Source organism: Orycteropus afer, unplaced genomic scaffold, assembly GCF_000298275.1.
Source record: "Orycteropus afer afer isolate SDZICR_OR568_19922 unplaced genomic scaffold, OryAfe1.0 scaffold00116, whole genome shotgun sequence".
NCBI lineage: Eukaryota > Metazoa > Chordata > Mammalia > Tubulidentata > Orycteropodidae > Orycteropus > Orycteropus afer.
In genome coordinates this window covers 882,471-907,895 of record NW_006921703.1, presented here as the reverse complement: position 1 = coordinate 907,895, position 25,425 = coordinate 882,471, and the positions used below count along the sequence as shown (strand labels likewise).

Below are 25,425 nucleotides of genomic sequence, written 5' to 3'. Positions count from 1 at the left end.
TGTTGCATTGTGGTAAACTGTGGTCAATGTCATGAGACAAAGTATATGTGAACTGCTATATGGAAAGTGAATTTGCTCTGTAAATCTTCACCCACATCACAATTAAAAAAAAAAAGAAAGAAAGAATCCTAGATAACCAACCACCTGCATCACCCAGGGACAATCTAGGTGACAGGGAGTCAGTAACTTAGTGGCTCTCTTGTGTCAGGTTATACAGGAGAATAAGGTTTATCAGTAATATAAAGGTAGTATTTTAATTCTATCACTCCTGATCCTTATATATTCAGAACCTAGGTAGTACAAGACTTCTTCAAATCTTCTAACAAACGTTTCTGTGATATTCTAATAAAATGAATTTTGAATGAAGTAAAAGATTTTTGACCCACAACTTAGTACAGAGCTGAGCTTATTATAATTTATTCCTTTTTAAGATTCATTTATTCAAATATCAAGCACTTATTTCCCATATACTATATTGTCAAAAATTGTGCTAGGTAACAGGAAAAGAAATACTTATTAGAACATGATATTCCTGCTCTTGAGGAGTTTAAGGAAAACCCATTGCCATCTAAATGATCCTGACTCATAGTGGGGAGTGAGGAGTGGGAAGAAGGTCAGGAGGTAGAACAGAGAAGAACTGCTCCCCAAAGGGTTTCTAAGGCTATAAATCTTTATGGAAGCAGACTGCCATATCTTTGTCCCAAAAAGCGGTTGGTGGGTTTGAACTGGTGACGTTCTGGTTAGCAGCCAAACATGTGACCTCTGTGCCACCAGGTCTCCTTAAGAAGTTTACAATGTAGTAAAGGAAAACACATATATAAAACACAAGCTTTTGAGCATTATACTTGCTATCATGGGGATTCTCAAGGTTTTCAGTAAGGAGTTCAATTCCCCTGGGGGGAAGGGAAAATAAGAAAAAAAAACCACAGATTTAACAGAAGAACCAGGACATTCTTCTCACAGTAGCTGAAAGCAGAGATTTTATGGGGGAAAAAATGGGAGGAAGATGGAATGTGAAGAGATATGCTCTTCAATGGCACTCAAGAAGCCCCTGGTGCTCAAAGGTGTAGCAAGTGGCTCCCAGGCACAAGTGTAAAATAAAAAAGAAGTTAAAGAAACACCTACAACCACACATCTTGCTATTTTTATTTTCTACTTTCTATCTTACAAAAGATAGAGTCTTTTACCAAGTGTCCTTCCTTCCTTCCTTCCTTCCCTTTCTTCCTTCCACTCACTAATCCTTCTTCCTCTCTCCTCTTCCCAAGGTCCCATTCTATTGACTCATTCTCACTTGAGGTTCTAATGAAAGAAAAAAAAAAAAAAAATTAAAACTTAAGCAATTTCATAAAAGCTATTTTCAGAGATAGGTAGGGGGAAATTAAGTAACGTGAGAAATTTACCCAACATAGAATAGTAACTTTCTAGAGTTTGACAGCCCATGATTTTTATGCAAAAAAAATGAAATAACTTTTTCATGCATTAACTACATTATGATTACACTTGTGTGTGTAGGAATTCTCTGCTATCTCACCCAGACATTTTATTTATTCCATTAAAGTAATTATGTAAGACTATTACGCCAGAGAAGGAGCCCTGGTGGCACAGTATTTAAGCACTTAGCTGATAACCAAAAGGTCAGCAGTTCAAACCCACCAGCAGCTCCACGGGAGAAAGATGTGGCAATGGGCTTCCGTAAAGCCTACAGCCTCAGAAACTCTATGAGGGCGGTTCTAGTCTGCCCTACAGGGTTCGCTGTGAGTCAGAATCAACTCTATGGCAATGGATTTGGTATTATCTTTTTAATCAGGGAAGAGAATGGCTAGAGAGGTCTTGAATCTTTCTTTCTAGTGCTTGATGCAATATCCCTAAATCCCAAATCAAACCTTGGCACTTTTTAGTGAAATATTTGTCCCTTTTCATTTCTCCTCTATCAAACTATAACTGGAAAAACTTCCCTTGTTCTCCTTCCTACACGTATTATACAGCTTCTCTTTCAGAGTGCCACATTTAATAGACAGGGATCAGCACTTGAGAAGGCAGTGGCAGGTAAGCAGCTACAACACCCTCCCCCATGCCTGGCAAGCACCAAGCTCCGCGCAGGCTTTCACCCAACACCTGTCACCCACATGAAGGTACAAGGCCCTGACATCAACACACCAAAAGGAAAGGCTGCGCCAATTTTAAAAGGTCAGGAACTCCTGGTCTGAAACATATTAAATATCACACAGAATACCCAGAGATAATCTCTCCTTTACACGATCCAATAATATGATCCCATGGCCTTCATACACACACTCAGGAAAAACATGGAAGGATATAACAATATATTAATCATGGTTACCTATGCTGAGTGTGACTGTGGTCTCGGGTTTTATTTCTAATTTTTCACTTCCCTGGCTTTCCCGTGTTTTCTTACAATTAATTATAATTCCTTATAATCACAGAATATCCTGAAGACATAATGTTTCCTTTAGAAAAATCCAATAATATAATACCATGGGGTTAGTGGCGAACCATATGCAGACACAAGCACACAAAAAACAACTTCTACATAGTGGTAGCATTGTGGGTCCTGGGTTCTATTTCTAACTTTAAACTTCTCTGGATTTCCCATACTGCCTTATGATTACATTTTTAACACTAAACATTATTTTATAATAAATCCAATGATAATAATTTAATTTCTTTTAAAATCTCTAAGAGAAGATTACCATCATGGTAACCACATATATACTAGATTCTGAGACAATGTCAGTTTCAAATATTCTGTTTTGCCCAAATAAATCACAGAAACACTCCCCAAATCTCATAGTTTGGATCCAATTTAGCATTAAAGACAACATTAAAAAGTAAAGACTCTTGCTTTCTCATGAGCCTACCCCAACTATTTTATACTATCATGTATTTCATAGTTGTAATCATAGAGTACAGTCTAGTTCATAGTTCATATACTGTTGTACTCTTATAGGCAAGTGACAATTTGGACTAAACAAGATTACAATTTGGAAGAACTATTTAACACTCTACTATGCTGATACACTCAAATTTACCAAACCCTTTTTCCACTGTTAGATCTTTAAGCTGTTTCTGTTCTTTTGGCATCATAAAAATGCTGCAAAGAACATTTATTTGCTTTAACTCTCCTGGATCTTATTCTAAGTCAACAAATACGAAAATCATTGAGACATTTACTATATATGGGGAAAATATTCAAGCATACTGGGCTAGCATTGCTAATTCTGTATCTACTCTCTATCTCCACCAAGTAACTTAAACTCTAAGTTCATTCTACAATTTCTAAAATAAGAATAATACCACCTGCCCTGGTAGTAAATCTGCTGAAGGTCAAACTGGTTGTTATGATGAGAAGGTGAGTTATACAAACCTTTGACGTCACAAACAGTAGAAACGCTGTCTGGGGATCTCAATTCAGATTCCCAATGACTCCCACTGACTCCGAAAAACTCCGGGGCCCTCAATACACTAAGCACTAAGCAAGATGCTAAGACTATAAAAAATGGAAAAGAAATAAGCCTATTCCTAGAGAGTCTTGGGAGGAGCTGGTTTAACATGAGACACTAAATGTGACAGCAAGGTGTGGACCAAGAGCTGTGGAGGCCCAGGGTGATAAGGCAGCTGGATCTTGAAGGATGATTAGAAGTCAGCCAGGCAAAAAATGTGATCAAACAGCTGATGAAAAGGGATGGTATCCTTTGGGAATGGTGAGAGATCTGAGAAACTTAATGCTGCTAGCTCTTTCCTAGTAAAAAGAGCGTCTCTTATCTCAGTCAACACTCACGTCTTCATTTGTTGTTGTTAAGTGCCACTGAATTGGTTTTAAGCCATAGAGACCCTATGTACAACAAAATGAAATTCTGCCTGATCCCTGCGCCATCCTCAAAATCACTGCTATGTTCCTATGTTTGAGTCCACTTTTGCAGCCACTGTGTCAGTCCATCTCATTCTCACTGTTCCTCCAGTTTACCAAGTATGATGTCTTTCTCCAGAGACTGGTCCCTCCTGATAACATCTCCAAAGTACATAAGACAAAGTCTTGTCATCCTTGCTTCTAAAGAGAGTTCTGGTTGTATTTCTAAAAAAGACTTGCTCATTCTTTTGGCAATCCCCAGTATATTCAATTTTCTTCACCAGCATCATAATTCAAGCAAACGCATCAATTCTTCTTTAGTCTTCTTTATTAACTGTTCAGCTTCCACGTACGTATGAAGCCTACTTCTCCATATGGGTATGAAAAGTTTATACTCACACAACTGAACCCAAAGGTTTGAGATCATCCCCTGTGTAGGCATATTTCCTCCTTAAGGACCTATTGAAACATCCTAAGTTTTTAGTACAAATACCTTTGAAATACTATTACCAACTAAGTTCCTGCTCTTTATAATGATTCAATTGTCACACAGAGTGACTTCATGTCTTCTCTCAATCTCAACTTTATTCCTAAACAAAATAGTTATTTCCCTTCACATAGAACAAAAGGGGCTAAGTTAAAGCAAAGTCATGCCATATTTATTTAATGCCATTATTTAACGCCTGCTTGAGAGTGCATATAGGTTGCACTTTATAATCTTATTTGATAAGATTTGCCCTGTTTATCCCTAGATGTGTAAGAACAGTAACTTTCATTCACTTACACCAACACATATTAACTGAGCACGTACAAAGTGCCAAGTAATAAACAAAGATCCCAATCCTTGGGAAATGAACATTCCAGTGGGGTGATTAACAGGTAATATCAGGCACAATTTGAGTCCTATCCTCCAATCATCCTGCTACAGCTGGATGATTACAACTTCTTGATGTCTGTGTTTTAGTAGTGGTAATGGCAGGAATTGCTTCACATTCATATACGTCATAGCACTGCACAAAAGCATGTGTCTTGTTTTCTGACTTTCAATTTTATTCCCCATTAACAAATTTAAACTTCGTTGTGTTTGCAAGAGCAAAGTATCTGCTGATGTCTTCTATGATTACTCTGACAACTCAAATTTCTTTCAAGTTCTGAAATTGATACTCATAGCCATCTGAAAAATGCCATTTGAATTATGTGTCCTTTATGTACTGGTGAACATTTGCCCACATCAAGCACATCTGCCATTTCCTGACAGACAAGCATAGTTTTATAAACATTCCTGCTGCTTTTCCTTCTCTGGTCAGCGTTTCACAGGTTGGAAGAGTCCAGCAGTATCAAAGACTTCGAAGCCTTCACTTTCCACAATACTTGTGGGTCCCATTTTTAATACTATTATCCCTGAACATGCCTTTTTTATCTTTTTGCCTGTGTTTAAGCCAGAACATTTTTAAAGTACTCAGTGTATTATACTGAAATCCAACTCCATGTAGACACCAAATAATAAGGGAGACCCAAACATATCAGCATCCTATACTTTTCACTCACACAAAAATTATGTGACCCTAAACATTTTAGTAAAAATATTTTTGAAATACTATTCCCATCTGAAGAATCAAGAAGGGAGTGTGTCAGGGTTGTATTCTTTCTCCACACTTATTCAATCTATATGCTGAGCAAATAATCCGAGAAGCTGGACTATATGAAGAAAAACGTGGTATCAGGATTGGAGGAAGAATCATTAACAACCTGAGATATGCAGACGATACAACTTCGCTTGCTGAAAGTGAGGATGACTTAAGGCACCTACTGATGAAGGTTGAAGAATACAGTCTGCAGTATGGATTACATCTCAACATAAAGAAAACAAAAATCCTCACAACTGGACCAATGAGCAGCATCACAATCAATGGAGAGAAGATTGAGGTTGTCAAGGAATTCACATTGCTTGGTTCTACAATCGATGCCAACGGAAGCAGCAGTCAGGACATTAGACGACGTGTAGCATTGGGAAAGTCAACTGCGAAGGAACTGTTTCAAGTGCTGAGGAGCAAGGATATCTCCTTGAGGACTAAGGTGCGCCTGACACAAGCCATGATATTTCCAATCACCTTGTATGCATGTGAGAGCTGGACAATGAATAGGGAAGACCGAAGAAGAGTTGATGCTTTTGAGTTGTGGTGCTGGCGAAGAATGCTGAAAGTACCATGGACTGCTAAAAGAACTAACAGATCTGTCCTGGAAGAAGTGCAGCCAGAATGCTCCTTGGAAGCAAGAATGGCCAGACTTCGTCCACCTATTTTGGTCATGTTGTAAGAAGGGACCATTCCCTGGAGAAGGATGTCATGCTTGGTAGGGTGGAGGGTCGACGAAAGAGGGGGAGGCCTTCAACGAGATGGATTGATACAGTGGCTGTGATGATGGGCTCGAGTATAGCAAGGATTGTGGGGCTGGTGCGGGATCGGGCAGTGTTTCGTTCTGCTGTGCATGGGGTCGCTATGAGTCGGAAACGACTCGACGGCACTTAACAACAACAACAACATTCCCATCTGAGTTTTTTCACAATGATTCAACTGCCACACGTTGAGCAATTATACTTCTTCCCTCAACCTCGACTTTTATTCCTAAAATAGTTCTATTCATGTGGAGTGAAGCAGGTAAGTTAAAGGAAAGTCAATGACATATTTACTTCTGAGGAAAGCTTCTCATTGTTTAGCTTTCAGTCAGATATCCTTCCAGCTCTACTCTACAGAACAGTCATTTATGCTTTTAAATGCCTTTCCACATTTTCTATCCTCATTTGAAGAAAGCTAACCTCATTAACCCACTGCCCACCCCAGATGATGGTCACTGACTACAGGCAGATACTACACAGTCACAAATGATTCACAAAATGAGAAATGTGAGACAGATACAATACTAATATAAAAACTTTCCGTTCTGAGAAAGGGCTCTTGGCAACTTTATAACCACAGAGAACACATATATATGGTAGCTTGAATGCAGAAAACTTATCTTCAGGAATTCTTTCTAAGGAGTGCCATAATTATTTTTTAGGTTTAAATGTTGTAGGTAATAAGAAGCCTTGAAAAAATACTTTTAAATTTGTATTTCTGAATCACAGTAAATATGAAACAAAAAAATAACTGCCTTTTTAAAGGTAGTTTTTTATATTTAAATTTTCAAATACTTGTTTTTTACACTAACCAAACCCTGTCATCGAGTCAATTCCAAATCATAGTAACCATAGGACAGAGTAGAACTGCTCCATTGGGTTTCCAAGGCTATATATCCTTATGGAAGCAGACTGCCTCAGCTTGCTCCCATAGAGCAGCTAGTGGGTTTGAACCATCAACCTTTTGGTTAGCAGCTGAATGCTTTGACAACTATGACACCAGAGCCCCTTTTTTACACCACTAGGAAGGCTATAAAACAAAGACAGATAATGGCAAATGTTGGTATAGATGTGGAGAAATCGGAACCCTAATTTATTGCCGGTGGCATTGTAAAATGATGCAGCCAGTTTGGAAAACTGTTTGGAAGGCCCTCAAAATGTTATACGTAGGGTTATCATACCTGCTGCCATTTAGTTAATTCCTACTCATAGCCCTATAGGACAGAGTAAAATTGCTGCAGAGGGTTTCCAAGGCTATAATCGTCACAGAAGCTGACTGCTACATCGTTCTCCCACGGAGCAGTGGGTGAGTTCAAACTGCTGACCTTTCAGTTAGCAGCTGAGCACATAACCACTGCATCACCAGGGCTCCTTAGAGTTACCGTATGATCCAGCAATCCCACTCCTACATATACAAACCACAGGAACTGAAAACATATGTCATACAAACGTACATGCCGATGTCATGGTAGTATTATTCATAATAGCCACAAAAAAGTTGAAACAAGTCATGAACAAAATGTAGTATATCCATACAATTAAATATTATTTGGCAACAGAAAGGAATGAAGTATTAATACATGCTGCCACGTGGCTATACCTTGAAAATATTAAGCTAAATGAAAGACGTAATCACAAAAAACCATATATTGATTATTTTATTTATAAGCAGTCCCTAGAGTACACCAAGTTCTATTCCCAAGTCTGTCTTTAAGTCAAATCTGTATGTAAGCTGGAACGATTAGGTATGGTACATACTTAATATCAGAGAGTCCACTATTTTAGTATGTATACTAAGTTCTTAGTACATAGTATTTATCGTACCTTTCTATGCATAAAAAATATTAAAGAAACACTTTCAGATACAATAAAACATCTTTAACATAATAATATAGTAATGGTAATAATGTTTTGATGTACATCTCCAAGTAATGTCCATTTGTTATTAAGAACATTATATGTACCTCTAATTTTAATGTAATAAATAGGCTTTACGAGCGTTGGTTTGTAACTATGAGTGTACTTAAGTCAGACATTCATAACCTGGGGACTGCCTGTATATGAAATGTCCAAAATAGGGAAATCTATAGAGAAAGAAAGTAGATTAGCGGTTGCTAGGAGCCAGGAAGATGGGAGATGGTAAGTGAGTGCTAATGGTGTAAGAGTTCTTTTGGGGGCTAATAAAGATGTTCTAAAATTAGATAGTGGTAATTGTTGCCCAAATCTGAATGTACTAAAAACCACTAAGTTGGGCATTTTAAATGGGTGAATTGTATGGTATGTGAATGATATCTCAACAAAGCTGTTAGAAGAACAAATAAATAATGCAAAAAGAAACAAGAAACTAAGATGGTACAAGGCAGTGAAGAGAAGACTCGAGAATGAGCCAGTGTTTGCTATCAGCTAAAGCAGAAGGAAAGAACAAGAGCCCAGTCACCACTATGGTAAGATACAAGGCAGGAAGTAACAGAAACCTGCTTCTGTGGCGATAGCTCCAGAGCCACCTTACGGACAAAACTTCACCCAGCAAATGGTTAGCAGGCACTTCTGACTGAAGGCAATGAGGCAGATGCAGGGAATATGATGAAGAGTCAAATCAGACAGTCCCCATTTTCAAAGAGTTTAAATTTCATGGATTGGAGGAAAGCGTGGGTGAGTAATCACATATGCATGTAAGGTGATTATTCAATGAGGATAAGTGTTTGAAGGGGAAGGAACATAGTTGCATCATAGTCTAACAAATGTCCTGAGCTAGATTTGGAAGAGGAACTTTGGCAGCATAGTGGATAAGGCATTTGGCTGCTAACCAGAAGGTCAGCAGTTCAAACCCACCAGCAGCCTTGTGAAAGACATGGCAATCATCTTCTGTAAAGATCACAGCCTTGGGAACCCTATGGGGCAGTTCGATGTTCCACTCTGTCCTACAGGGTCACTACGAATAGGAAATCAACTGCATGGAAATAGGTTTAATATAACATTTGACACAGAGCTCCCAGTATGTCACCTGAGAAATCTGGACATTCTCACTAACTCCTCTTTTCTGAAGAGTAGCCTTGAAATAAAGCTAACAATGTTCATATGCTGACACCCGTGCTGTCTGCATATGCAAATTACACTTATCAGGCCCTTTCCAACCTCTTTTCCAAAAATGTAAAAGCAGATCGATCACATCAGTCCCCTGCTAAAAATCATTCAATGCATTCCCAATGGTCCCAGCTGAAAATGTGCATATTAAAAGAAAGCTTCCTTAAAATCCTGGGAAGAGGGGCTACTAATTTTTAAATGAAAACACAGTAAAAACTGAGAAAGCCAAAAACCTGTATAAAGCGAAAACCCATCAGAGAAGGAAAACACAAATATCTTCCACTCAAAGTGGTTAAGATTGCTCTCTGTCAGAAGAGAAAACTTGAGAGACTCAGAAAAACAAGGAGGTCTTGTTGAGTTTCGATTTGCACAGGTTTCACTCTGGTAGCATAATGCCTAAGGTACTTGACTGCTAACCAGAGGGCTGGCAGTTCAAACCCACCAGCCGCTCCTCGGAAAGAAGGTTGAGCAATCTACTTCCACAGTGATACCGCCTCAGAAACCCAAAGAGGGGTCGCTATGAGTTGTGTCTGACTCGACGGCACATAACAAAAACAACAAGAATTATTTACTTGGTGGCAAAGCTCCCAGACATCACAAATAAATTAATTTTGCTTTTCCTTCCATTGGAATACAAACCCATGAAGATAGAACTCTAGAAAAATGCCTGGCACACAGCAGAGGTTTAATAAAGTTGCTAAATGAATAAAAATTGTGGGTACTATTACTCTAAACCGAAATCAAACCTGCGCCTACAGACTAAAAATTCTAGCAGTGTTCTTAATTTATCAATCAGAAACAAAGAATAGGAAAAGTTCATAATGTATTGTTTCAAAAGATTTTTAGTTTCAAAAGTTCTCCACAACAATTTGGCAGTTCCAAGATTTTTATAGCAGGAACAAAAGCAGTTATTCTGCACTGTTCACTGCAGCATTATTCACAATAGCCAAAAATCGAAAACAGCCTAAATGTCCACCAACAAACTGTTGTTGTTGTTAGGTGCCATCAAGTCGTCTTCGACTCATAGAGACCCTATGAATGAATCACTGCCAGGTCCCACGCTAGCTCCACGATCCTTGCTATACTTGAGCCCATCGCCACAGCCACTGTGTCAATCCATCTCATTGAGGGTCTTCCCCTCTTTTTGTCGCCCCTCCATCTTACGAAGCATGATATCTTTCTCCAGGGAATAGTCCCTTCTGCTAACACGACCAAAGTAGCTGAGATGAAGTCTGGCCATTCTCGCTTCCAAGGAGCATCCCGGCTGCACTTACCCCAGGACAGATTTGTTAGTTCTCTTAGCAGTCCATGGTACTTCAGCATTCTTCACCAGCACCACTCAAAAACATTAACTCTTCTTTGGTCTTCCTTATTTATTGTCCAGTCCTTACATGCATCTGAGCCGACTGAAAATCCATGGCTTATGTCAGGCACACCTTAGTCCTCAAGGAGATACCTTTGCTCTTCAGCACTTGAAAGAGGTCCTTTGCAGCTGATTTGCCCAGTGCTACATGTTGTCTGATGTCCTGACTGCTGCTTCCACTGGTGTCAATTGTACAACCAAGCAAAGTGAATACTTAGACTGAGATGTAATCTACACTGCAGACTATATTCTTCAATCTTCATCACGAAGTGCTTCCAGCCATCCTCACTTTCAGCAAGCAAAATTGTGTCGTTAGCATATCACAGGCTGTTAATGATTCTTCCTCCAATCCTAAGCAATACTCTTCTTCATATAGTCCAGCTTCTCGGATTATTTGTTCAGCATATAAAATGAATAAGTATCGTGAAAGGATACAAGCCTGATGCACTCCCTCCTTGATTTTAAATCACGCAGTGTCCCCTTGTTCTGTTCGAACAACAGCCCACTGGTCTATGTACAGGTTCCTTATTAGTACAATTAAGTACTAACGAATTCTGGAATTCCCATTCTTCTCAATGTTATCCATAATTTGTTATGATCCACACAATCTAATGCTTTTGCATAGTCAATAAAATACAAGTAAATATTTCTGGTATTCTTTGCTTTAAGCCAAGATCCATCTGACATCAGCAATGATATCCCTTGTCCTAAGCCCTCTTTTGAATCCAGCTTGCATTTCTGGAAGTTCTCTGTCAATACACTGCTGCAACCGTTTTTGAATTCTCTTCAGGAAGATTTTTACTTGCATGCAATATTAGTGATATTGCACAATAATTTTCACATTCTGTGGGATCAGCTTTCTTTAGAATGGGTACAAATATGGATCTCTTCCAGTCAGCTGGCCAGGTAGCTGTCTTCCAAATCTCTTGGCATAGCTGAGTGAGTGCCTCCAGCACAGAATCTGTTTGTTGAATCATCTCAATGAGTATTCCGTCAATTCCTGGAGCCTTGTTCTTCACCAATTCCTTCATGTAGCTTCACCTTCTTCCTTCGGTACCCGTGGTTCTTGATCATATTCCACCTCCTAAAATGGATGAAGATCAACGAGTTCTTTTTGGTACATTGACTCTGTGTATTCCTGCCATCTTCTCTTGATGTTTCCTGCATCATTCAATATTTTGCCCATAGAATCTCTCAATATTGCCACTCGGGGCTTCAATTTTTTCTTTAGTTCTTTCAGTTTTAGAAATGCTGAGCGTGTTCTTCCTTTTTGGTTTTCAGACTCCAGGTCTTTGCACATTTCATTATAGTAATTGGCTTTGTCTGCTCGAGCTGCTCTTTGAAATCTTCTGTTCAGCTCTTTTATCATTTCTTCCATTTTTAGCTACTCTCTGCTCAAGGGCAAGTTTTGGAGATTCTTCTGACATCCATTTTGGTCTTTTTTTTCTTCCTTTCTCAACTTTTTAATGACCTCTTGCTTTCTTCATGGATGATATTCTTGATGTCATCCCACAATTCTTCTGGTTTCTGGTCACTGGTGTTCAAAACATCAAATCTATTCTTTAGATGGTCTCTAAATTCAGGAAGGATATATTCAAGATCATATTTTGGCTCTCATGGACTTGTTTTAACTGTCTTTAACTTCAAGTTAAACTTGCATATGAGCAGTTAATGCTCTGTTGCACAATCAGCTTTTGGCCTGGTTTTGGCTAAAGATATTGAGCTTTTCCATCATGTCTTGCCACAGATGTAGTCAATCTGATTCCTGTGTATTCCATCTGGTGAACTCCACATGTGTAGTCATCACTCATGTTGTTGAAAAGAGGTATTTGCAATGAATAAGTTGTTGGTTTTGCAAAATTCTATCATGCGATCTCCAGCGTTATTTCTATCACCAAGGCCAAATTTTCCAACTACCTGTGATTCTTCTTTGTTTCCAACTTTTGCATTCCAGTCACCAATGATAATTGACACATCTTGATTGTGGTCAATTTCAGACTGCAGAAGTTGACAAAAATCTTCAATTTACTCATCTTTGGCTTTGGTGATTGGTGTGTAAATTTGAACAACAATAGTATTAACTGGTCTTCCTTGTAGGCATGTGGATATTATCCTATCACCGACAGCATTGTACTTCAGGACAGATCTTAAAACATCCTTTGTGATGATGAATGCCACACCATTCCTCTTCAAATTGTCATTCCCAGAATAGCAGATCATATGGTTGTCTGATTCAAAATGGCCAAAACTGGATCATTTCAGCTCACTAATGCCTAGGATATCAATCTTTATGTGTTCCACTTCATTTTTGACAACTTCTAATTTTCCTAGATTCTTACTCTGTGCATTCCATATTCTGATGATTAATGGATGTCTGCAGCTATTTCTCTTCAATTTGAGTCATGCTACGTCAGCAAATGGAGGTCCCAAAAGCTTTACTCTATCCATATCATTAAAGTTGTTCCACTCTGATGAGGTAGCTCTTTCCCAGTTGTATTTTGAGTGCAAAAAACAAATGGACAAATAAAATGCGGTACATACATATAAGGGAATAATAGTCATAAAGAGAAATGAGACCCTGACACACACTGTAACATGAACGAACCTAGAAAATATTATGTTGAGTGCAATAAGTCAGTCACAAAAGGGCAAATACTCCACTTACATAAACTACCTAGAACAGGCCAAGTATACAGAGATCAAAGTTTATAGTAGTTATTAGAGGTAAGAGTGGGGATGGAACAGGAAGCAACTTAGTGCTTAGGGGACACAAAGTTTCTGTTAAGAGATGGAAAAATCTGGAAACATTATGGTGATGGTTGAACATGATAAACATATCTAATGCCACTGAATTGTACATGTGAAGAATGTTGAAATAGCAAGTGTTTTGTTATTTATGTGGTTAAAAAAACCAAACTCATTGCCATCAAGTTGTTTCTAACTCATAGTGACCCCTACTTGGGTTTCTGAGGCAGTATCTCTATGGAAGTAGATTGTCCAATCTTCCTTCCAAGGAGTGGCTGGTGGGATTGAATCACCAGCCTTCTGGTTAGCAGTCAAATGCCTTCAGCGCTATGCCACCAGAGCTCCTTATTTATATGGTTATCATAATTTTTTTTAAAAAAGTTATTGATAGTAAAAGGAAACAGAGGTAATCAATGCAGAAAAATGGCCAACTTTGTAAGTTATTAATAAAATATATCTGAAAAGAAATATAACTACAAAAATATTTTCTTTCCTCTGAGTTATACACACCCGGGCAGGACTGAAAGTGGGGAGGGGAAAGGAATCAGACCTTCCTGATGACATGGCATTTATGATGACCACAGCAGTAGTCTTCCTGAAATGCACCCTGACCAGATTTAACGAGCTCTATAAAATGGTACGGTCTTTCACAACAGAATGTCTCTTTACGAAATATACCCCAAGGAAATAAATAATCCAACAGGGGAAAGAAACTTAAAAATTATGTATATAGCTTAATGGTATTAATAAAAAACTGGAAACATTTCAAATGACCAACAATAAGATGAAGCCATCTATGGAATGTCAACACCCTGGATTGTAAAGTCATTAAAAATAACTATATGGACTCTACTGACACTTTATTGTTGTTAGGTACCATTCGAGGTGGCTCCAACTCATAGCGACCCCATGTACAACAGGGCAAAACACTGCCGAGTCCTGCACCATCCTCACAATCCTTGCTATGCTTGAGCACACCTTTACATATACTAACACACTTTACATATATATAGTACTTTTCTTTAACAGGATTTTTGTTAAAAAGCAGAAAGTAATGAAACCCCAAATCTACTCTGCAAGAGAGAAATTTAGAAGGTCACAAAGTTTGAGGTTTACTGGCACTCAAAATAAATCTATTATCATTACCTGTGTTTGTGAAAGTTGAATGCTCTGCACCTGTGGAAGCAGGAAGAAAGCATTGGGTAGGGGCTTTGCAGATTCTTCAGTAGATATTCTGCGAGTACCAATTCCAGATACCTACAGAAAAAAAAAAAAAAAAAGAAAATTACTCTCTGTTAGAGCTTTAAAACACATTTATGTTGTTGCTGTTGTTGTTGCTGTTGTTGCTGTTGTTGTTGTTAGGTGCCACTGAGTGGTTTCTGACTCATAGCGACCCCATTCACAGCAGAACGAAACACTGCCCGATCCCACGCCAGCTTCACGATCCCTGCTGTATTTGAGCCCATCATCACAGCCACCGTGTCAATCCATCTCATTGAAGGCCTCCCCCTCTTTCGTCGACCCTCCACCCTACCAAGCATGACATCTTTCTCAAAGGAATGGTCCCTTCTGACAACATGACCAAAACACATTTATAGTAATGCTAAAATTAGCTTTCCAAAGGAAATCTGTATTCATTACTTGGTCTTCCAAGATTCTGTTACACCAGCTATTACAATCTGTCTCCAGACAACATAATGAATACAGTTGTATTTCAGCTGAATGTTCCTCATCATAGCAAATTTTTCGACAAACAGAAAGCTCTTTTGATATAGGACCTTCAGTTTAATGGAATCCTGTAAGAATTAACCACAGAAATAACTGATCTTGGCAAATAAATTACCCGATGCAACATCCTATTAAAATGTCACAGGTATCACTTAAGGGAAAGGTTTCCTTTTGCGAACGAAAGATGCTCCACATTCCCTTTCTAGTGCTTTGATAAGCTCCGTGGCAACTGGCTTCTAAGTGCACAATCAATGCTTCCTAATCAGAAATACTCCTGAGCCAAGAAAGGGAGGTAAGCAGAGTCACTAATGGCTTCCCTTGTAGCTCCCTCCCTCTCTGAATTGTATGTGAGTGAAAACCCCAAGTTTTGAAAGTCTGCTACATTTTATACTAGAAAAGTGAGTATGACAGATGTCTTTGTTTTGTTCCAAAGATCCTTCCAAAGATTCATTGTGAGGGTTATAATTGTGCTCTCTGTACTGAAGACAGCAAATCCTAGCATGTTAGGTGGAAGAGGGTGAAAACTGGTAAGCTTAACAGCACTAAGAGTCTTATATTTTACTGACATAAAGCATGCAGCTGACATTTCCCAAAATCTTTTTAAACGTATCCAAACTTCTTTGTTACGTCAACAACCAAATTACATAAAGAAGAAAAAAATTACTTACATGATAAGAAAGAACTCCATATGAGGAGGTATTAATAAATAAAGAACTTTCAATGCTTCCTTCTTCAGTAGGTAAGAAAATAATTCTGAAAGATGTTTTCCCCATTGCTGGAATTACCTAGAAGAAAAGGGAGGGGACCTAATTAGCTACATGGAATGCTACCCCCACTTTTGACAAATTATCTTTCACAAAATTCCTTTTTGGTGATGCTGTTAACAGATTTTTGCATACTCTGTACCCTTGATTTGTAATTATTACGAGTCTCTGTGAATCCCCAAAGTGATTACCATCCAAAAACCTAAGAGAATATTTCAAAGAATCCAACTCAGAATTATAAATGGCAAGATGGCTGCCAAGTCCTTTCACTTCAGATTGGAATGATGTATCTCACATCTTTCCTTTTCCTCCTCTTCCTTATTCATGTGTTCAACAGCCTTTTTCTAACACAGTTGTATCTCTACTTACATACAGAGAACAACCACCATAATAACATGTTAATCGTTAATAAAAATCAGGAACAATGTTTACCTGGACTTACTATCATAACAAAATAATACTGGCCTCCCTTTTGTATCATTTCCTTAATCCCAGTATTAAACACACACACACATGCGTGAGCACACGCGCACACACACACACACACACACACACACCCCTGGTAGTGTAGTGATTAAAGCACTTGACTTCTAACTGAAAGGCAAGCAGTTTGAACCCACCAGATGCTCTGCAGGAGAAAGATGTGGCAGTCTGCTTCCATAAAAATTACAGCCTTGGAAACCCTATGGGGCAGTACTACTCTGATCTAAAGGGTCGCTATAAGTCAGAATTGACTTGACAGCAATGAGTTTCATTTGATAACACACACACATTACAAAATGTCAAGCCAATATAAATAAGCAAAATGAAAAATAAATAAAAGTCTATGAGCAATTAGGATCTTCATTAAAAGTTTAAGACCACTGCATTTAAACTACAAGAAGAACTAGGGCTTTGAGCCCTGTGGAACTAGGGCTTTGAGCCCTGTGTTTTGACACAAATTAGCTTCATGAGAACCCAACTACCACCTTGTGAGCCCTATGTTTAGAAAGGAGAAATCACAAATTCCTTAGTAAGTTGCATGATGATGAGATCACAACTGTAAACTTGTAATAGCTACAAATGCTAATTTCAAGACAAATAATAAAGTTTGTTTATTCATATTAAATATACATATATTATTACCTAGTTTAGACTTTTTTCCCCTTGTACATATGAAGAGTTACCAAAACCAGGAAAATGAACAACTGTAAAAATAAATGCTAAAGCAAACATGTGGAAGGAAAGAGTTTGAGTAGCAGAAAAAGGGGGAAACAAGGGAGCAAAAAGCAAAAATGTCAAGCCAAAAAAAGCAAGAACTCCTGGCAGCCTGCCACAGCATAGTTTCTAAGAGTACATCAACACTCACCCTGCAATGAACAGGAGGCACATGAAAATGTCTAGCAGCTGTAAACACTGAATTCACCACAACCTCACTATCCCTACTAGGGTTGTAAGCATAGAGGATCTTTGCTGCTGGATATCCCAGGAACCTAGGACGGGAAACAAGGAGAAAAGGTGATGTATTATACGGCTATAAATATACCTATACATATATATGTTTTCTTAACCCAGAAAGATGCCGATATTCATTACAAATTTATAAGCAACGATTATCAAATCTTGTTAATAATAAAATATTTAATTCACAAGAATAGAGAAAAATAAAATTAAAAAAAAATCCTATTACAAGCTTTATACCAACCCACAGTAGTACCCCACTGGTTTTTGTGTTGGAAGAATTCAACTCATCTGAGCCATTAAATGCTTACAAAAAACATACTGGGAAATAGGTACTTCACTGATTACTAAGCCACTACACTAACGTCAAGCCTGATTCAATAGTGACTCATAACAACCCTAGAGGACAGAGTCATACTGCCCTCCATAGGGTTTCCAAGGCTGTAAATCTTTACAGAAGCAAATTGCCTCATCTTTCTCCCACAGAGCCACTGATGGGTTCTAACTGCTAACCTTTTGGCTAGCAGTGTGTATTTTAACCACTGTGCCATCAGAGCTGGTTTCAATGTTTAAGGTCTTTAATTCAAATAAAAATGTGTTTTTAGTTAAGAAACTGTACTCACAGAAAAACTCAAATTTCTTCATGTTTGTTTTCAGAGTAATAAATTTAAAGATGCTTTTTTTTTTCCCCCCCTTTTCTCTAGTCTTTGACAATGGGCTCAAACATAGCAATGATTGTGAGGATGGCACAAGACTAGACAGTGTTTTGTTCTGTTGTAATAGGGTCACTATGAGTTGGAACTGACTTGATGCATCTAACAACAACAACCGAACAGTCTTTGAAATAAACTTTCCACTCATAAAGAGACTTCTCTTTGTTCCAGCTTAAAGGAGGAAAACTTCAACTGTTGCTAAAAGCTACTCTTCTGAGAAAAATGAAAATCCTGCAGCAGTCTCTAAAAGTGATTCTTACCCATTTAAATCATGAGTCTTTCAGAAAACTCTGATAGAAGCATAGCTTCTTCCTTCACAAATACGTGCATGCATAAAGTTATACACATAATTCAAAAACTCTCCATGAACCTCAGGGAAAGAGTCCCTGATCTACAGCAAATACATTAACTGATGAAGACTTTAATGTCAATTCTCTGCACATGTATCAGCTCCAGCCAAGCCACTGCAGGAGGAAAGTTGTTTGCCCCTAGTCCACCTACCTAGAACTACCTGCAACGTCCCCTCTACTCATTTATTTCTAGATTCCTACTGCCCAGTGTCAAAGTCTCTCTAGTTGAGTTACACTGTAATAAGTAGAGTCAGCAAAAATTTTACTTAAGTTATTTCTCCAGTTTTAATACCCTCACTGGCAGGGACCCAAATATATAGTATTCATTAATAAGGCCCAGAAATAAAAGTAGATTCTAAATTCAGCATTAAAAAAAAAAAAAAACCAAAACACCTCATCTATTATGCCCCTATTTCCATAATTTTATTCTGATTTCTCTGATTTTAAAAATAAGGTACTTTAGAGATAATGAAATGCATACTCTCATATACAGTAATACAGTATTACTACCATTAAGTCCTCAGAGTTTTTCTTCTAGTTTTTATTCCTACTTTAAATCCTAAGTCTTATCTGAAGGTTTAATATGTCCAATGTGTACTTTCAAAAATTAAGACCATTAAGCCAATGAAAGATAAAATATACATCTGTGTGATTAAAATCTTCATTTTTAAAGTGTTTTTAAATAATAATGTTAGAAATTTTTATGCACTTTTTTGGTTTTTACCGTAAGTATAGAGTCACCCCAGAAATTCTTACTCTAGAGTACTAGACTCACCTTTGCCTTCTTCCCCTCAATTAAGTTAAATAAGAACTTCTCTGGTTTCAGGCTTTAAGTAAATAATACGAATCAGTCAGAAAAGTTATTCATACTTATCCTCCAAGCTTTATATTCCATTCACTTAAGTGGAATACAAGATTCTTGCTCTCAAAGGATACAAACGTCTCCCAGAGAAAACCTATTAGAAAGTCAGGCTGCAAAACTGCTATGCTACCAAACTCAGTCACTCTGCAGTCATCAGAAACCTCAGCAGGCCTAGCAGAGAATGCTGGCTGAAATGTACTTACCACTAGGCTATTTTTATTCTATTTTTTAAATTCTATTTTTAAAAGCGTTATGAGGATATGAATTTCTTTCACTAGTGACAAGTGGAAGACATTTCATTAATTTAATACCATTAAAAGAATGATTAAAATCTCTCATGAATGATAAGCACTTTTTATCTTGGGATCAGTAGGATGTTAACCTCAAAATAAGCCTTATAAAGTAAGCAGAGGACAATGGAGTAACATGATCCGGAGTTTGCATCCTAGAGGGAAATCAAAGCTATGAAAAAGAATGGGGCTTGACCAAGGTCAACATCAAAATAAACATTAATGGCAAAAACATGAATTCAAAGCAGTGAAGAAATCGGGATAATTCTCTGGCTAAAGTCTTAATCTAATATGCCTATAAATTATGCCATTGCTAAGGTAAAACTTGACTATGTTAAAATGTGCTAATTTAGATTATATACAGTTTGTTCTTACTGAGATCTTTTTAAACTTCAAAATAATTTATTCCTATAATCATATCCTGGATCTCATTAAAACAAAATAGCATGCCGAGTGTTGGCTTAGAAAGTAGGAGGTTTATTCTGCCACTTCTAGTGAAATGACCTTGGGCACACCACATTACTTCTCAGCAACAAATGTATGAATATTGTTATTATATACAGATATTTGAAGGTGGTTCATATTCTTTCTGTCTCTCACATAAACACAATACTTGCCTTAACTATCCTTCCAGAATTGATATAAGGCTCAAATGGCAAGAGAAATGACTGCACTCTGAGAACTGTAAAGCATCACATAAATGTAGCTGAATCATCAAAACAAAGTTCAAATCAGACTTTAAACATTCTTTCAACATGTTTCCAGTTTTCAGCATCAATTAACATATGTTGCTAATATATACATATATGTATGCGCATTGATTACAGGATTTTTATGTTATAGAAGAGTACCCTATTTTCTCATATAATGTACCCACACATATACCATGCATAGTGTGCATAGGGAGCTAACATGATGTTTGCAAAAAAAAAAAAAAATCACATAACATACATGTATTCACATAAAAATAAAATAAATACATTACAGACATTCAGGATCCTATGAATCAGAATTGTTGTCCCAATCTAACTATATTTACTACTATCCATCTTGTTATCTACCAATCTATAACTTATAGTCTTTAAAACAGGTCCTGCATTAAAATGTCTTTTTACAATAAAGACATTTCACAAAAGCAAAGTACTCTCATAATCTAAAGTCAATGAAGTTTTATTACAAGAGCAGTGTCTATTAAACTTCTTCACCTAAGAGCAAAAATACAAAAACAAAAGAGCAGCTATAGTCTTGTAAAGTCATCAAACTCACTTCACAATTTTATCTCTTCTTTCTGTTACAAAATCTTCTTAAAAGGCTCAACAAAGTACTCTGAAACTGAATTTTCACTCTCCTTCACTGCAGCTCTAAACCCCTGACCATCAGAAGGAAATGGAAAGAAGGTAACCCAAAAGAATAAAGGCATGCATACCAGGAGACCACCACTAACCCACCCCAGATGTTCTCCTATCACCACGATTTTTTCACTCACATCACTTGTAAATCAAAAAAGCTCTTCGTAAAATTCTTTCCGTTAGCAGCAGAGTCCTTAAGCAGTATGCCACCAGGGCTCCTTTAAAATTATTTGTACAAATAGATAAAAGATTAAAAACTGTAAAGAAAAGATACTTACTGCATTCCAAAATCTAGAACTGAGGGCTGAAAATGCAAGCCTTTTCCGCTAAATAGTTTGTCCGAGAAGCTAAAAAAAAGAAAAGAAAACAAAGACTGAGTTTTGTTGTAGTTTTAAAATTTGGATGTTAAGACAATATATGGCTCTCGATACATGAAATGCAATTTTACTCTTTTATGGAGGAGTATGAACTAGCTTTTAAATGTTAAAAGTGAATTATTAGAAGTCTAATATAATTTTAAAGTTCCAAAATTTTAAGATCCTCTTGGATTATAGTTAACCTAACTTCATACCAAATGTCGATTCTGTAAACATTTCAACAACATTGAGGATAGATTTAATTTTCAATAGATTTCATGTTTGGATGATTTCAGATATGACAATTTTCATGAAATCTAAATCAAGAAAAGACATACAAGTAAGATGGGTTGTTTACTTGGGGGGTGGGTATAAATCTAAATCTGCAAAATTTATAACAGGGGAAGCACTGGGTAACACAGCCAGAGTAGCTCATGAAGACCGAATCCATCAACAACTATGTATTTTTAAGAATAATCATCACATAAAATCTCACACAGCAAAACACAGTTGTTAATCATTTTGATTTCATTTTCCCTCAGAATCAAAAGCTGTAAATCAATATAGCAGAAAAACATACCAAAGAAAACATAAAGAATACACATAAAAGAAAAAAATACTAATAGATATAACAAAATACATAAACACACTTACTTAAAAACAAAAAATACAAGAAGTATACTTATCAGAAGACTACCAAACACTGTGACATTTTAAAAGCTGTTAACTTTTCAAAAACTGTTTAACTGGAAGGAATTTCTAAATTGAACCTTTCCATTTTGTCTAACCACCAAATAACACTCGAGGAAGTGTAGTTCAGTGGAGGGGCCAGAGATATACTTTTGAGTTGCAAACCTACTAGTCAATAAAAACCTTTGTGACCTTCAGCAAGTCCCTTCCAAAGTCCCAATTTTGTTTCTTGAAGGTACAAACAATGTAAAGTCCAAAGGAGTCCTCATTTCACAGGAAAGAATTCCATGTGCAATCTTTTCTTCCTCCCTCTACTTTTCGGCCTCCATCCTCTAATCCTTTTCCTAAAAATCCTTTCTCCACTATCTTTTATTCATATCTCCTTTATTCTTTCTCCAAAATCAGCTTTATTACCAATAAAGATGACACCTCAGTCTCTATCTGCCAATCGATCTAACTTCTGTTAATCTCTCCACTCCTTGAGTATGAGCAGAGATGAAGTCTATTTACTAAACTCCCTCACGCCTCAAAAGGCTAAGACTAATTCGTCTACTTGCTTTTGCAAAAGCCAGTGATATACCCAGATGCCTCCAGAAACGATGTGAAGAGCCAGTGGGGACGACAGATATAAAGAAGATGCCAACAGCAGTCAGATCCACCATGGCTACCCCACTCCAAACTGAGATGGCTGTGCTTAACATGGCAGAATGAAAAGCAAGCAGGCAACTTCACATACAAAGAACTATCTTTTAAAAAGTCAGGCTATTGCAGAAGTAAAATAATTAATGGCATTCTTCTTCCTGAGTGTGCCCTGAAAAGATTTACCATCAGATTTTACACACAACTTTTGAATGATCAGATGAGGCTCCGCATGTTTAAGTAATTGTCCAAGGTCACATAGCCACCAAGTGACAGAGCCAAAATTCCAACACAGATCCGTCAAAGTTAGAAACATGAACATCACATTCAAGCAGGGTACTGAATGCCCTATGCCAGGAACTGGTGCAGTCTAGCCTGTAGGGGAGAGCTTCAGCTTCACTGTCCTGACAGATACCAAGCCCACTTTCAAGTCCTGCAACAACAGGGCACTTAACTTCTGTTAAGAACTGCCCTTAATGTATGCAAAATGAAGATGACAACAGTATCTACCTGGTTAGCTGTCATGAAGATAAAATGAGATAATGCCTTTGCTTCATACCTGCCACATAACTGAAGTGCAATAAATATTAGTTCATGTTACTAAGAGGATGACCCTCCTCTAACAAGAAAAGCAGTGAGATCAGATGGGGAAGCCAAATGAGCTTAGAATCAGATTTAACCTCTAGTTTTAAAATCCCAAATGGGGAAGTCATTATCTCTAAATTGGACATATAAAACAGAAACCAAGATCATCTCACAACAAAGATTTTAAAATCTCACAATTAGGAATTTTCACATACCCCACAAAAATCAAACAAGGCGCAACAGAAAATATATCAAATTCAAAGTATTTTTTTCTAAATAAAAATAAAGAAATCCAATTTGAAAAAGTGGCTGGTACAAGAGAAAAGAAATTTCATGGGAAATGATAAGGCATTGCTCTAGGTCCCAGCTATGACACTGGCTTCCCATATGACAGGAGGAGCTCTAGTGGCATAGTGCCTAAGGCATCCGATTGCTAACCACAAGGCTGGCAGGTCAAACCCACCAGCCACTTCTCAGAAGATTGGGCAATCTACTTCTGTAGTGATACCGCCTGGGAAACCAAGGAGGAGTCACTATGAGTCAGATCCTTGACAGCAGTGAGTTTTCTACTATTAGTATTTTATTATTATTATTATTATTTTAAATATGACATGGTGCTTCAGTTTTCTCTTCTGTAAAATGAGAAAGTTGGACTGGATGCTTCCAATGTCCTTGGAAAAGTATTTGGATGCCTAGATTCCTTATTCCTTTAAAAAAAAAAAATTAAGCTATCTAATGGTATTAGACACACCCTTTAAAAATCAGCCAATAACTACAGAAAATGAATTAGCCATAACAACTATTCTGGCTGTTCATAAATATTATCTGAGCAAAATACATCATTTCAAATCCAATGTCTTCTCTCTACAGAAGGAGCAACATGGTCCAGTAACTTAGGATCCAGTCTCACAGCTCTCAGCAATTTAATATGGGATCTTATCTTAAAGTTCTTAGCAATTTAATAAGTCTTGCTCAGAGGCAGGTGGTCAGGTCAACAAAAATGCTCCCAAGGCTACAATCCAGGTAGCAGGGTGAGGCTCATATGCCAATAAGCAAAGCTCTACAAAAGAAACTCAAAAGTTCAAAGAAAGAAGATCAGAAACGCATCTGGAAAAGTCAAAGGTGGCTTCCAACTATGAAATGTCTTTGAGATGGTTGAGTCTCAAAGAATGGTTAGCATGCAAGGTCATTAAGTGGATAACAAGTTCAAGCAAAGCTAAGAGCAAAGAAGCAGAGCCTTAAAAAACTGAAGGCCACATTTAGAGAACATGGTTTGAACAGAGGAAAAGCACACTAGAAAGTTGGCCTGTTGGCTCTGATCCTTAGAGTGAAGAGCCTAAAGCAAGACAGGTTGAGTGTGAGCACTGAGAAAAGAATGGAGTGAGCAGAAATGAGGGTGGCCCTGAGTCAGCACTGTTGCTAAGGATGAAGGCTTACGAAAATGTAAGAACAATGGAAGGAAGAGAAAGCTAGCAGACACTGGCCACACAACCATGAGATAGGCCTTCTGTACTACACATCTCTGCTGGACCTTACCCAGAAAGGTTGGATTTATTTCTGGAGAACACTGCAATCAGTGTTTCAGAAGATGGCCTGCAGCAGCCTTTCCAAAGAAGTGAAAAATCACTTTGCCTTCTAACAGGGATTAGAAATCAACAGTGACTGCCTAAAGCAGTCCTAGTCGTGCAATGGCTACTAACAGAAAGACTGGCAGTTTGAAGCCCCAACCCAGGTCTGTGGGAAAAAGTTGACAATCTGCATCCATAAGGACATACACTGTTACTGTTGTTAGGTGCCATCGAGTAGGCTCCAACTCATAGCAGCACCCTACATACGAAGAACAAAACATTGCCCAATCCTGCACCATCTTCACAATCCTTGCTATGCTTGAGCCCATCATTGCAACCACTCTGTCACTCCACCTGGTTCAGAGCCCTCCCCTTTTTTGCTGATCCTCTACCAAGAATGGTAGCTTTCTCCAGGGACTGGTGCCTTCTGACAACATGACCAAAGTAGGTGAAATGAAATTTGGCTATTCTCACTTAGAAGTGAGAAGGACAAAGACTTAAATGTGAAACCTAAAACTGTAGAGTTCCTCAAGGAAAATCTAGGGGCAAATTTAAGGGCCCTAATATATGGCATAAATAGACTATCAAGCATAACTCAAAATGCACAAACAGCAGAAGAAAAATCAGATGAGTGGG

The 25,425-nt window shown here is 37.7% G+C and overlaps 1 protein-coding gene across 1 annotated transcript in view; it reads right to left on the bottom strand.

Moving 5' to 3' along the window:
• TMEM131L (transmembrane 131 like) overlaps positions 1–25,425 on the bottom strand; it is a 250,544-nt gene that overhangs the window by 121,245 nt on the left and 103,874 nt on the right. Inside the window, exons 4-7 of the mRNA XM_042781408.1 lie at positions 21,230–21,298; positions 17,296–17,419; positions 15,852–15,968; positions 14,602–14,712 (exon numbers count right to left, since the gene is read on the bottom strand). Coding sequence (XP_042637342.1) covers positions 14,602–14,712; positions 15,852–15,968; positions 17,296–17,419; positions 21,230–21,298 — 421 coding nt within the window. The remainder of the gene's footprint in view (positions 1–14,601; positions 14,713–15,851; positions 15,969–17,295; positions 17,420–21,229; positions 21,299–25,425) is intronic.